General features: G+C 28.2%; 2 protein-coding genes across 4 annotated transcripts; both read right to left on the reverse strand.

The window, feature by feature from the left end:
- Positions 1-211: 211 nt before the first annotated feature.
- On the reverse strand, positions 212-8,147 carry LOC130672903 (mitogen-activated protein kinase kinase kinase 13-A). Of its 3 annotated transcripts, XM_057477679.1 has the most exons (6): positions 7,877-8,147; positions 6,352-6,573; positions 3,686-3,975; positions 1,823-3,611; positions 1,482-1,745; positions 212-701 (listed from the first exon to the last, which is right to left on the reverse strand). In XM_057477679.1, exons 2-6 carry the CDS (start codon positions 6,531-6,533, stop codon positions 494-496), a joined length of 2,733 nt encoding a protein of 910 aa, XP_057333662.1. In that variant the 5' UTR covers positions 6,534-6,573; positions 7,877-8,147; the 3' UTR covers positions 212-493. The 3 variants fall into 3 exon arrangements, with proteins under 3 accessions (XP_057333662.1, XP_057333664.1, XP_057333663.1); XM_057477681.1 differs by lacking the exons at positions 6,352-6,573; positions 7,877-8,147 and adding an exon at positions 4,130-4,641; XM_057477680.1 differs by lacking the exons at positions 6,352-6,573; positions 7,877-8,147 and adding an exon at positions 4,110-4,641.
- An 828-nt stretch (positions 8,148-8,975) lies between these two features.
- LOC130673283 (tubulin delta chain-like) lies at positions 8,976-11,580 on the reverse strand. The gene is made up of 2 exons (XM_057478253.1): positions 10,205-11,580; positions 8,976-8,979 (listed from the first exon to the last, which is right to left on the reverse strand). The coding sequence occupies exons 1-2, from the start codon at positions 11,578-11,580 to the stop codon at positions 8,976-8,978; spliced, it is 1,380 nt and encodes a 459-aa protein (XP_057334236.1).
- Positions 11,581-13,970: the final 2,390 nt, after the last annotated feature.

The raw sequence follows: 13,970 nt of genomic DNA on the forward strand, positions 1-13,970 counted from the left end.
ATAATTATTTTAAAAATTGCATCGTACTTTTGTTAATTAACTGCTGATTAATTCAAATATTTACAATTGAATAATAATCGTAAGATTATTAAATTATCCGAGTACTTTATATACAATTAAATAATACTTATCACACTAGCAAGTACATATATATATATATATATATATATATATATATATATATATATATATATATATATATATATATATATATATATATATATAAATATATAATTGTCTCAAGACGCGTTAATTAATTAATTCATAGACAATCAGCATCATTTAATCTCATGTTTTTTTTTTTCATTGGCATGTAATGCGTGAACACGTTAAAGTAAAATAATAATAAGCGTCTACTCATTTTTAATTACCATGAAAAAAAAAATAATTGTCTATACATCTAAAGAAATGTTTGGCGACTTGTCGACTAAATTATAGACTAATTAGCTCATAACAATTAATTATTATGTTAAGGAAAGTTGAGAAGAAATAGTTAATTAGCTTCTTTAAATGCACGATTAGTAGCCTTCTTGTAAGCTCGTTGAGCGTCTGGGTTACTCTCGAGAGTCGATGTGTGACTGGACGGTGGATGTGAATACTCAGATGTATTTTCTTCATCTGATGCTAGGCACTGATCAACTTGGGGGTTTTGCTTCAATCTTCTTTTACGTGATCCCGGCCTGATTGGTTTTCTTCCAAAACTGTAATTTTGTATATTAAATATTTTATTTTTAATAATGTATTTATTATAATTTTTGTGTCAATAAATTTGAATTTGTTCTAAAAATTTATCAATAAACTTCAAGTTAATTAAAAGTAAAAATTTTATGTTTACTTTATTTCAGTAAATCTGGTATTAAGATTTGAATTTCATGAAATTTTAAGATTTAACTCAATAATTTATAAGTTATTTAAATCTTAAATTTTTTTATCCATTTACTGACTAATCATCTAAATAAAAACAATTAAATTTTCTTGCTGTTCAAAATTATTAACGTGAAATTTTTTAATATTTGATACTGGAAATAGCAGACACCTGACAATTTTAGTATTTTATTACCGAATTACTCAAAAAAAAATTTTAATGTCTGTTGCTTTCAGTATCGAGAGAAAATATTCTTTGAGTCACGCAAACTTCTCCCAGAGAGAGAATGAACTTCAAAAATTACCCCACTACTGATTATTTCAAATCTGCGCACGTGCAAGGAGACTAGTACACAGAACACCTTGGACATGTTCAGAAATACACTCTGGAAGAGAATATTCACAACTCCTGCGTTCAGAAATATCCTCTGGTCGTCAAATCAAAGGAATAATTCGACATTACAAAGGTACTAATCGCCTGGAAAAATCATTTTTCATCTCCAGAGTGTATTTCTGAACACGCCCCTTGAGTGGGAGTAAAAATCAAAGACTCCCGAAGTTCACTCCCATTGGGACAATTTAATACAGACTGCAGATTTCCAAATAATAAAAATTACCTCCGACTCCGAAGTGAAAAATCAAAACTATAACTTCCAGAAGCTTCACCTTCTTCATCATCAACGTCATCATAATCATCATCTTCATTACTCGTTGATTCAACTCTTTTATCATTATAATTTTCATCTTCTACAGTTACCGATCCACTGTCTTTATTAATTGGTGTCTCCACATCTAAGTAATCATCAGTAACTGATCCACTTATTGTTATTGTACCAAAATCATGAGGTAAGTTTGTCAAGTCTTCTTGCATTTGGCTATAACTAATAAAAAAATAAATTACAATGAAAATAAAAACGTTTTATCAAAAATTATCAACAAAAAAAGTAAAAAAAATTACCTATGCATAATAGCATCATCACAATTTCCATTGTCAACAGATGAAATTAAACGATTGGCATTTATAATCTCAGATACTTTTCTACCTAGTGATTCAAGGTCATCATCTTCGCTACATTGTCGCAATCTTTCGTTGCCATTGCACATATCCGGACTTGAACACCGGCTAGTTTGGTCTTGTTGATGATGATGATGATAAAAGCACTCGGTATTTTCACCAAGATTACCATTGCTGCATTCTCCAATAATTCCGCTGTCAAATGATATCCTACAGTCTGGTAAATCAATGAATTTGTCACTCAAAGGTGAATTTAATGTTGTCTTTGAGTGTCTTGTACTCTGAGTACGTGAAAAACAAGCAACTGAATCAATTGAATTGTTTATGCTCGTAATATCCGTTTGGGTTTGATGATTAACATATTTAGCAGACATCTCGCCACTTTTACGTTCACGGTGGGGTGACGAGCGTAAACTTGTTGTGGTGACTCCGCCGGATCCAACACGTCGATGACGGTATTTTTTTTGTTTAAAACTATTGTTGTTACTCGGTGGTATAATTACAGTCTCTAGTTGATTTGTCGATACGTTAATTTGTGTGCAAAGAGTAGCTTTGACTGGTGATTGTAATTGCGATTCAATTGGTGATGATGGTGTCGTCGGTGTTGTCGAGCTTGACTTCTGATGAGGATTTTTACGCTTTCTTCTCAACTGATTCATCAACGGATTTTTCGATTTCTTTTCTTTTTTCTTCTTCGATATTATTTCTTTACGTTGCTGTAATTCTAACAAAGCGGTGCTTATTTGGGAGTAAAGATTATTTGTTTTTTCCAATTTTTTTTCATACAATTCACGTATTTCTTGAGCATGACGTAACTCATTGTTACGCCGTTCTAATAAATCAGATATTTGAGACTCGAATCTTGAACCCGTCGAACTATTCCGTTGCATTTCTTCTAAATGCGATCTTATTTCACTTTTCCATGTCTGTTGAGCTTTGAAATATTCATCCGGTTCAGTACCAAGTACATCAACAGCAGCAATTGCTAAATGTGACTCGATGTGTCCAAATGACGGTCGGTTTTTTGGTTTTTCAGACCAGCAAAGTTTCACCAGCAATTGATATCCTTCAGGCCAATTTTTCGGTATCGGTAAATGTAGAGAATTATTGCCAACACCCCAAATAATTGCTGATGAATCAACATCCTTGTAAGGGATTTCGCCACTCAGTAATTCCCATACGACAACTCCGTAAGACCATATATCAACTTTTTCAGAGCATGGTTCATTTCTTATTATTTCAGGTGCCATCCAAGCAACAGTACCAGCAAATGTCATTTTAGTACTACGATTATTCCACTGTCTGCTTGTACCAAAGTCGCTTATCTTGACAACCTCTTCGGGACCAATCAGAACATTGGGACTTTTTAAATCCCGATGAATGATATTATGAGCATGGAGATAAGCCATTCCAGCGGCTATTTGTTTTGACCACGTAACCAAACGATGGGGTGGAATAAATTCACCAGCTCTCAGTAAATCATAGAGCGGCCCGTATGGGCAGTATTCCATAATAATACAGAAACAAGGCGCCTGGGTACAAACTCCTCGGAATTTAACGATATTCGGATGATGGAGTTTACGTAAATGTTTAATATCAGTTTCGCGAGGCTCGCGTACTTTTTTAACAGCAACTATTTGCTTATTTAATATACCACTGAATACTGCGCCCTGAGCACCTGATCCAAGCCATTGGAGGTCGCTTATATTTTCAAATGGTATTTCCCAATCGTCTGTTACATCATTAAATTTTTTATTTAGTATACAATTTTATTAAAATTTATGTATTTATAAATTCAAGACATACCTGAGGAACCTTTTATTTTTTCAGCAACGGTTGCTTTTGACAACAAGGCCCAGAATGGTCGCATGCAACCAAATATTCCGTCTAAAAAACTAGCTCTTGGTGTTTCTGGACTATCATCTAGTCCCTGTTTAAGTACATTGTCACCAGTAGTATTTACTGTTTCATCAGAACAATTATTAATTACAGTTTCTGGTTTTGTTAATTGCCCGTCTTTCAGAACTCCAGATGCTAAACTCGAATTCACTGGGATTCTATGCAACTTTCCGAGTCCTTCTTCAATGCACAGCATACTGTAATAAATTTGAAAAAAAACATTACCAACTAATTAAGAAACTTACAAATTATATATCATTTTAATTAGCAATTATCTAATTAAATTAATTGACACGGTACAATATATTTTTATTTATTTATAAAAATTTACCCAGGTGTTGGTTTGCTTACAGAAGCTGGAGTAGACAAATCATCAGACTCTTTTTTTATAAAAAATCTTGTAAATACCATTGTAATTAAATAATTTAATTGATACAATTTTATAATTATTTATGTTGCAATATTTATATATTTAATTTAAATAATAAACACAAAGTACTTGAAGATTATGAGATTACATACAAAGAAATGTGGAAAATCATATTGGAGTAACATTAAAGTAACCACGTTTTTTTTTTATCTGATAGTAAACTTGGAAATATATAACAAGTCAAGTATTAGGATTTTAAAAAAAACTTTTTACTTGCACTTTGTCACGTTTATTATTATTATGATTATTCAATTAATAATATTTAAAAAGGTTATTATCTTTTTTATTTTAATTTCATCAGATCAATTTTTTTTCCTCACTTTACGACGTACATTAAAATTGTTTTTGAGCTATTATCGTTACGTATCAGTCTTTTTAATTGTACTTCAAAGAAATCACATAGTAATCATATATATGTGTGCATATGTACGTATATATTTTGTTATTTACACAAGAATTTATGTGCAAGTGTATTTTATACACTTATATTGTGTTAAATTTAAATGTGTTGTGTTGTGATATATTATACTATATATAAATATATGTGTATGTATATAGATTAATTAATAAAACGATTATAGCGCCAATTGATACGAAAGCTTTCCAGGAATTCAAATAAAAAAAAAAACATAAAATAGAATTTGTGGCTTTGGATTTAAAATTTATGAGTTTAGAATCTCGTGGTTAAATTCTTTACATACTTTTAGTTGATGTTATTTATCAGCAGATGTCATACAATTGTTATTTTGCGTTATCAATTTTTCAAAATTTTATTTGTACTTTGACTTGTGAGCGGGAATGCAGCAGACATCAAACATATTTAAAATTATTTATAAATGGAGTAAATAATTAATAAAATTAAATTTTAAAAAATGCGCATTTAAAAAATTTTGAAATTTATGAATGCATTTTTTATAAAGAATATTTTAAAAATTATTTACTCTATTTATTTATAATTTTGAATTTGTCTGATGTCTGCTTCATTCACACCCGTTATTTTATTTATAATTTTGAATTTGTCTGATGTCTGCTAAATTCACACTCATCTTATACGATCCTGAAGTTAGCAGACAATTAAAAATTTTTTGATTTTTTTTTGAACAATTACATTTGAAGAAAAAAAAACTAAAATTATGCACATGTAGAAAATTTAAAAGACTACAAGTGCAATTTTTTTAAATATTTTTTTTTTCATAATTTATCGTTTTTTAAAAAATCTAAAAATTATTAGACGTCGGCTAATATCAGTATCATCATCTTATGACACTGAAGTTCGCCACCGTCTGATAATTTTTGAATTTTTTTTTAAAATGATAGATTATAAAAAAAAGTATTTAAAAAATTGCACATAGTTTTTTAAATTTTCTACATGTGCATATTTTTATTTTTTTTTTAAATCAAATTGTGGAAAAAAAATTCAAAAATTGGTAATTGTCTGCAAATTTCAGTACCATACTCATCTTTGGATTTATTTGTATTTTTATATAATTTGAATTTTGAATAAAAATAATTCTAACGGAAGTATATAATTGTTAAAATTACACAGATTTTACTTTCACTCTTATTATTTATTATATCACAATGATATATATATATATATATATATATATATATATATATATACAAATTATAAATATTTATAAAAGATAATTAAAACAAATAAGAAATTATAGAGAATTTTAATCGTTTAATCAACAAAATTTTAAATTTAATGTGACACTGAAAACATCAGACATCTGTTGACTCTTTTGTATTAATTAATTATTCTTATAAGTAAATAAATATATAATGTTTTTTGAGTCATTTAATTACAATAGTTTTTGAAAGTATATTTTCAAAACTATAAATTATTTTTTTTATCTCTGTTACATTTTTCCTGGAGAAGTTTAAAGATACCCTAGATTTTTTATTATTGAAATTTGATATGGTTACGGTTTACTCCAAGTTATATGACCATAAAAAATATAAACACGAAATAAAATACAAGTGTAGAACTGTCGGAAGAATAAAAAGTAATGGAGCATAAAAATAAAATTTTATTTATGACAATTAAAGTTTTGAAACCGTTATCAATAGATTTAATTGTTTAGTAAATACTACCAAGATTTAATGTCTCATAATAATAATGTAATAAATGCAATACCTATTTGTAAATATATGACTTCCACCATGTGGAGTTGATAATGCCAGAGGATTAACAATAATCCCCGATGACGATGGTATAGGTGAGGATGATGAAGATCTTGATTTACGTTTTAAATGAAATTCAAACCCGTAATTATCATGCGTGCGGTTCAACTCCGTTTCAGATCCTGGAGTCCTCATCTTGAAATATTTCGAGAATTTTATTCTCGATTTTTAGTAACTAGAAAAATATAATATATTGATAATATATCAAAAAAAAATATGTGTTTATAAAATACATATTTTGTTATGCAATTACTGGGATCGGTCATAACTATCCCAATTTTTTTTCTTTTAAATTCTCAAACAGGTTTTGTGAGGATCGAAAAAACATTTGGGTACAGGTAGAAAAAAAACGTTGAAAGAGGGTCTAGTGATGAGGAATGTTATGTATAAATAAAAGATAAAAAAGAGGACAAGAGTGAGGGCAAGAGAGAAAGAATTGAAAACCTGCGCGCCTTAGGGCAGTGAGTCATCCTCCCGGTACATATTATAAAAGTTAATAAGAATTAAAACCTGATAATTAGTTATGCTTTTCAAAACACATATTTATAAATTATCTTATCTGGCAAGTAAACTGGCGACAAATAGCCTCAATAGATTGGCTGTTTAAAGAATTTTGACTTATTATTGTTAACTTTTTTAAAAAAGTTCAAGTAGCGACACGTTATTTGAAAATTCAAATCCACATGTGTTATGTATGGGAGATCAGGCATTGAAGTCACCCAATGATCATAATCATAATAAATTCTTCATACTTTATTTGTTTCAACAACTTCGTTCATTATTTTTTTTTACAAAATTGTTTTTTTATTGTTTACTAAATTTTTTTTGTTTTGAATTATTGAATAATTATTTTACATGAAGATGGAGTTACAAAAAAAAACTAAAAATATGCATTTGTCAAAAATTAGAAAATCTATAGGTGCAATTTTTTGAAATCTTTTTTTTTATAATTTATTGTTTTAAAAAAAATCTAAAAATTATAAGACGCCGGCTGACTTGAAAAATATATAGGAATTTTTTTAAATTTGAAATATAATTTGAGTTTTTTTATGGTGCCCTTGGTTACTTTTTTTTATGTTAGAGAAAGGGATTGTAGTTAATATATGAAGAATAAAAGATAAAAAAAGAGAAAGCCGTAAGGTGTAGGGACAAGAGAGACAAGTGATTCTAAATTTCTGAAACTTTCAGGGTCGTAGCAATAATTCAATGAACCCATTTTTTAAATATTTTTTCTTTCTCAATATTATTACTACTTTTATAAGTAATAATAATAATAAAATAATGTATGCATTGGATTAATTTTTAATTCATAAAACAAATAATTATTACATATATTTATAATTAAAATATTACTATTAATTTTTAAAATAATAATTTATGATTATAATTAAAAATAAAAATAGTTCTTTCAATAATTCGTTAATTATTAATTAAATAAACGACAAAAATAATTATAATTATTTAAAAATTATGCTTACTTTAATATTGACTCCAAAAAATATATCCCTCAATAATAAATGTCATTGCGCTCATCACTAATACATTTTAAAATGTATTTAATAAAAAATAAAATGAGTAAAAAAATAATATTGACGGTTAAAATAATAATGATAATAAAATAAACAAAAATTTCACAGAGTACACACTTTCAAATTTATCATCCAGTACACAAACTAATACCACTTAGTCTTACGTTAATAAAAAAAAAAATTAAATAATAAAAATCCTGAGTATTATTTTAAATCACAAATAACAACCACCATTCAGATCACCAGATAACTAATGAGTGCATTTAAATTAAAAATAATTATTTTTATCCGATAGCTATATAACTAGCTAATAATACATTTAGTAATTAAAATGTTTTTTTTACAGTAACAATGATAATAATATATAAAAAACATAATAAATCGCGAATGCGCGTCCGTAGTTGTTACAAAATGGCGTTTCTCGTTTAATTCCCAGGCACCAGAGAGCTCGATCAGAGACTCCACCGCGTCTCGAGGTAAATAATTGATCTCTCCTTTACTCCTTTTCAAAATTTCAAATTTAAATCACATAAATTATTATAAACTTTGTAGATTTAAATTAAAACTCTTGATGATTCTCATGCAGAGACGTTCAAAATCACAATTATTTACACGAACTGGTATTTAAATTTTTGTAAAAAGGAGACGGTGGAGTAGAACCAGAGTAGAACCACTACTACAATACTATACACAATACTTGAATGTAATATTAGTTACTCTTGTGTGTGTATCCTGTACCACCAAACTATCAGTGGATAGCAGCAGTATGTATTAAACTGTATATCCCACCCTTGTCTATTGGCAGTGGGGTCATATAGTCTATGTATCCTCAACTTACTCCAACTTACTCTCTATCCTCTTTATGCTTTGCTACAATATAAGGGTGGCCTTAAAATAACAGTGGTGGTGGTATCGACCAGGCAGTGGGGGTGGACAAATCCCATGGAGGTGGGAGAAAAATACCGCTAAACGAAGACAACAAATCCAGGAACGTATTAATATTATTTTTGTTTACGATATTATATTTTTATCCATCCATTCAATCTTTTTATCTGAAAAAAAATATAAATAATATCAGTATAAATTATTTTAGTTGATTGGATAATTTGGAAAAAAAAATAAAGTCGATAATAAATTGACAAGGGTTGAAAATTTATTTTACTTGAATTTCAAGGTCAGGATGCAGCGCCAAGAAGTCTAACTCGAGTTCCAAGAAGTCGTTACTCCTGCTCTCTTTGCGTCATTGAATAGCTGTTTATAGTATCCACTGTCCACTATATGTATATATATACTGATGGTGTATTCTGAGGGTGAGTATCTTTGGTGTAAATATATTGGCTTGGAGGGTTGTGAGGGTCGATTCAAGATCTGACGTCATGAAGAAACTTCCTGACTCCGTGTAGTCTCGTGCGGAATAGGAGCCATACACATGTATACAGATTGGAGTATTAAATAGATTGCGAATAAAATTAAATGTTATGTTGACGGTACGGTCGATAGAGTATAAGTCATATGTAAGGGTGGCGACGACAATACTGTTGCGCTAACTATGCCTGTAATTTTAAATATCAATTAGTTTAGCAAATACTTTGTTTATTTTAATTTTGTTGAGGTATAAAAATTTTTTTAGTGTGTAATTAAAATAATTATTGCTTATCAGATTTTTACGCTGAATATAAAGGGTTCAATTAGAGTTTTGTATCAGATCTAGATTTTCAGATAACCGCTTATAGAGTTATAAAAATAACGGCTGTATGTTAAGGCTTTTAAATTATAAGTTCCAAGTAAACGTGATAAGATTTCACGTGATTGAGTACGAGCTTTAAGTTTAAATTTAAGATCATGACTTTCAAAAAATAATTTTATTTTTTTTTATAATGCAATTATTGTTTAAAAATATATTGTATGGATTTTTTTTTTAATTTCCCGCTGTCTTACTTATAGTAAAATAATAAAAATTTAAATAGAAGTAGAAATGAGTTTTTTTTAAATGAAATCCTGGAATTGTGATGGATTACAAATTTTCTAATAACACAAACGTATTTACCGCGAAAAAATTTTTCTGATTAGAAAATTTGAAAATTAATAGACAAATGTTTTTAATTGATAAGGAATTTTCTTGGGTTTAAAAACTTAATGGCGATATTTAAAATCTTATATTATTACAGCTTTGATAAAAAATTCATAAGCTCCTATGAAGATTGAGACAGAATTTCAAACGCTAATTATTAGTCATATATTAGTAATTTTTAATAAAAAATAAAAAACAACAAATACCTTTCTAATTCATTGTAAGAAGAAATCACAGCTTCGATTTTAGTAAACGCGCTCAAAAAATCATCATCTTCTAATTCAAATTTTCTGTATTGATGTAAAAATGCTCCGTATGTATAAGAATTCCAGGCTTTGTCAACAATACTATCAAGCGATTTATTTATAGACGAATTGTTTGTTATCAAAGATGACAATTTGTCATAATTAAGAAATCTACGATTTTGATGAAAATGTCGCAGTTTATCATAAGACGTCATCCACTTTAATTTCGCATAAATATCATTTTTAATCAGCTCATCACAATCAAACGGATCATCGCGTTGATTGTAAACTAGTTTATTATTTACTTTAACTTTATCATTATTAAATCCACGTGTCATCAATATATTTGCCAATGAACGGAATTTATTTCCTTCATTTAAACTACTGCTGGATAACAAATTACGTCTTAAGTATTTAAATTGTGTTTGCCAATTAATCGTATCCTTCTGTACACTCCACAATGATTTATCCAATAGATTATTGGTATTATTTGATGGTAGTGTTAATGGTATTGTTTCAATATTTGTAAATTTATAAGCTGGATGAGGTACAAGTTTAGATACCATGTAATTGACATCATTTGTTAAATTATTTTCAACATCATTAGCTGATTGTAATACTGACAATAATTTTTGACAAGCGACATCATTGACGTCATTTGGAAAATTTACAGTATGTGATTTTAAATTAACTGATTTAGTTAATTCACTATTTAATTTATCATTTTCCATTACAATTAACATGTCGGCGCTATCAATAATTTTAGCCAAACTCAGTAGAGTATTATAATTTTGTGTTGCTATTTCGCCAGACCCAAAAGGCAACAAAAGAACAGATAAAATATTTTTTTTTTGATACTCATCTCTCACTGATTGCGTTATATAACTGCCGAGTCCAGATCCAGTACCACCAGCACAACCAGACAGACAAAAAAATGTATCAACTTTATCTGTGAGTTCTAGTTCATTTCTTATTGATTCATGAACAGACTCTTCAAACTCCGGGCCTTTTTTAACGTACCCATAAGCCCAGTTATTAGCAGATCCACCTGATGATGAATCTCCGCTTATAATATTATTGCTACGATAACTCCAAGGATCTTGTTTTTGTTTTTTTATTTTGTTTATAACTTTATTTTCAGTATCTATTAAAACAGCACGTGCAAATATACCTCCTGATTTTGATGACCCAAACCATTTTGTTTTTGAATCTTCAACATAGTCCTGGTTTTTTACTGATGAGTCACTAGTACGTGTTATTTTAATATCTTCAATTATTTTTGTATATAATTTATTACCTATTTGATTCCCACACTGACCAAATTGTAATGTCAACATTTTTATAAATTATTTATTAAATATATAACTTTTTTTTTTATTTAAACGTCTAGTTGTTATTATTATTATTGCAGGTTAGTAATAAAATAATCATGCCTGTTTGTTTACCTTTGCAATGGTGAAAAATCGATTAGCAAACAATCGACGTTTTCATTTCGATTGTCGATGTTTTTTAAGTGATCGCAACCATTTCGAGTAATCGAATGGATTATTTTTTCATAAGTGTGAATGTAGCAGACATTTGACAGATTTAAAATTATAAATAAAATAACGGGTGTGAATGTAACAGACATCAGACAAATTTTAAATTATAAATAAGTAGAGTAAATAATTAAAAAAATTAAATAAAAAAAAATGCGCATTTAAAAAATTTAAAAATTCATAAGTGCATTTTTTTCAAATATGATTTTTTAAATTATTTACTCTACTTATTTATAATTTTAAATTTGTCTGATGTCTGCTACATTCACACTCAAATAAAATATATCACACTCAAATAGAGTATAATAATTGCAGACTTAAAACGGCGATATTTACAAGTAAACCGTATGAATCGTGCGATGTCCTACACACAAAAAAAAAAATTCTCGACTGAAGGTAAATATTCTTGATTCAAGAAAATTTTTTTGGAGACCTAAACTTTCTCAGATAAAGTAGAAATCTTCTCCAACCAAGACGAATTCTCTTGGCTCAAGAAAATCTTGACTTGGTTCCCGAAAACGTTTGTCTTCAAAAATATTTTCTTGACTCAAGATATCTGTTTTTTCTGTGTAGTAGACTAGAGGTTCCCGTTCTGTACTTTTAAACAGATGATTTTATTTTAATTGGTTTTAGTAATTAAAAATCAATTAATAATACGTGATATGCTGATATTGTATGGATATACAGTAATATCTGCAGAGTTTAAACGATGATATTTAGTAAACCGTGTGAACTGTGCAAATATTCTATTAATTTGAAAAATCTTCTTTATCTAGACACTATGGTAACATAAATAGTAGATCGCTACTCAGCGAATAGGGTGAGGTTTATTTCCCCGAAGACTAAAAAGTCTAGTTTTTGGCAAATTGTCCCCGTCCCCAATTGCTGGTTTAAGTAACATCACATGACAGTTCTTAATCAAATATATTTTGGATTACTTTATGGAGGGTAGAGGAAAAAATTACTGTTTAGAATGATTGTACCCTGTGGAAAAGCTCTCATAAATTCTGATAAGATATCGAATATTTTTTATAAGAATCTATGAGCTTCGAAAATATCTATGAGATTTAAAAAAATTCTCATATGAATTTTTATGAGAATCTATGAGTCAAAGCTATTAATGTTTTCCTATCATGATTTCCGTACTAGATTTTTAAAAGAATGAGTAAGATTTTTTAATTTATGAGATTTTGTGACTCGAATTTCGCCTACGATTATAAGATTGAATAAGTACTTTCACTTCTATAAGATTGTTACAGTTTATTCTAATGTATTTTCGATAAGAATTGATCAGGCGAATTCCGATGTTATAATACTTACAAAATCTCAGTATGATTATTTTTTTATACGAAATTTTTAGAATTTATGAGTTTTAATAAAAGTTATCCTAGGAGATGATATCTTATTGAATATCATAAAATATTTGTCATATTTTATGAGAAAATATTTGACAAGTATTTCTTCGAAATTTTATGAGACTGAATCAGGAATCACATGGACAAATGCAGACCTTTTTCTCATAAAAATTTTATAAGAATTAGTAAGAAAATCTATAATCGAATTAACTTGTAAAAACTTACAAGATTTAATTTTAATTTAAAAGCTATGTGATTTATGAGTTTTTGTAAGTTTTAGTTAGAAGGCTATTACTTATAAAATATTATGGAGTACTAATGAGATTTTATAAATAATTTCCATTCACATAAAATATTAATTTTATCGGATTCATTCAAAAATAATTGCTTAACTTTATTTTTTTTTATAAGAATTTACACCAAAAATACTAATATTTTTGATCGATTCGGAAAATAAAAATTTACTTGCACCAAGTAAACAATTATCTTCAAATTTGTATCTTGAATCAAAATTTTTTTTTTCACGTCAACATATTTTTACGCTTAAATCAAAAAATTTTTACTTGTCTCAAAAGTTTATATTTCTTAAAGTAAGAGATATTTTTTTTGGTGCAAGATACATTATTTTTTTGTATATAAAATTTCTCGGAACAAGTACTATTCTTTTCACGCAAGTATTTTTTGTATTCTCCGACTAAAATAACAAAAGTTGCTTAAGCCAAGAGAAAAAATTTCTTGGGAGAAAAGATCGATATGGAGAAGGGGAAATTCCCCGGTGCTAGGCAGCAGCAGCGGGAGTAGTTCGGTGCTCGCCACGAGATCGCGCCTACGGTT

The sequence above is a fragment of the Microplitis mediator genome, chromosome 8, assembly GCF_029852145.1.
Source record: "Microplitis mediator isolate UGA2020A chromosome 8, iyMicMedi2.1, whole genome shotgun sequence".
Classification (NCBI taxonomy): Eukaryota; Metazoa; Arthropoda; class Insecta; order Hymenoptera; family Braconidae; genus Microplitis; species Microplitis mediator.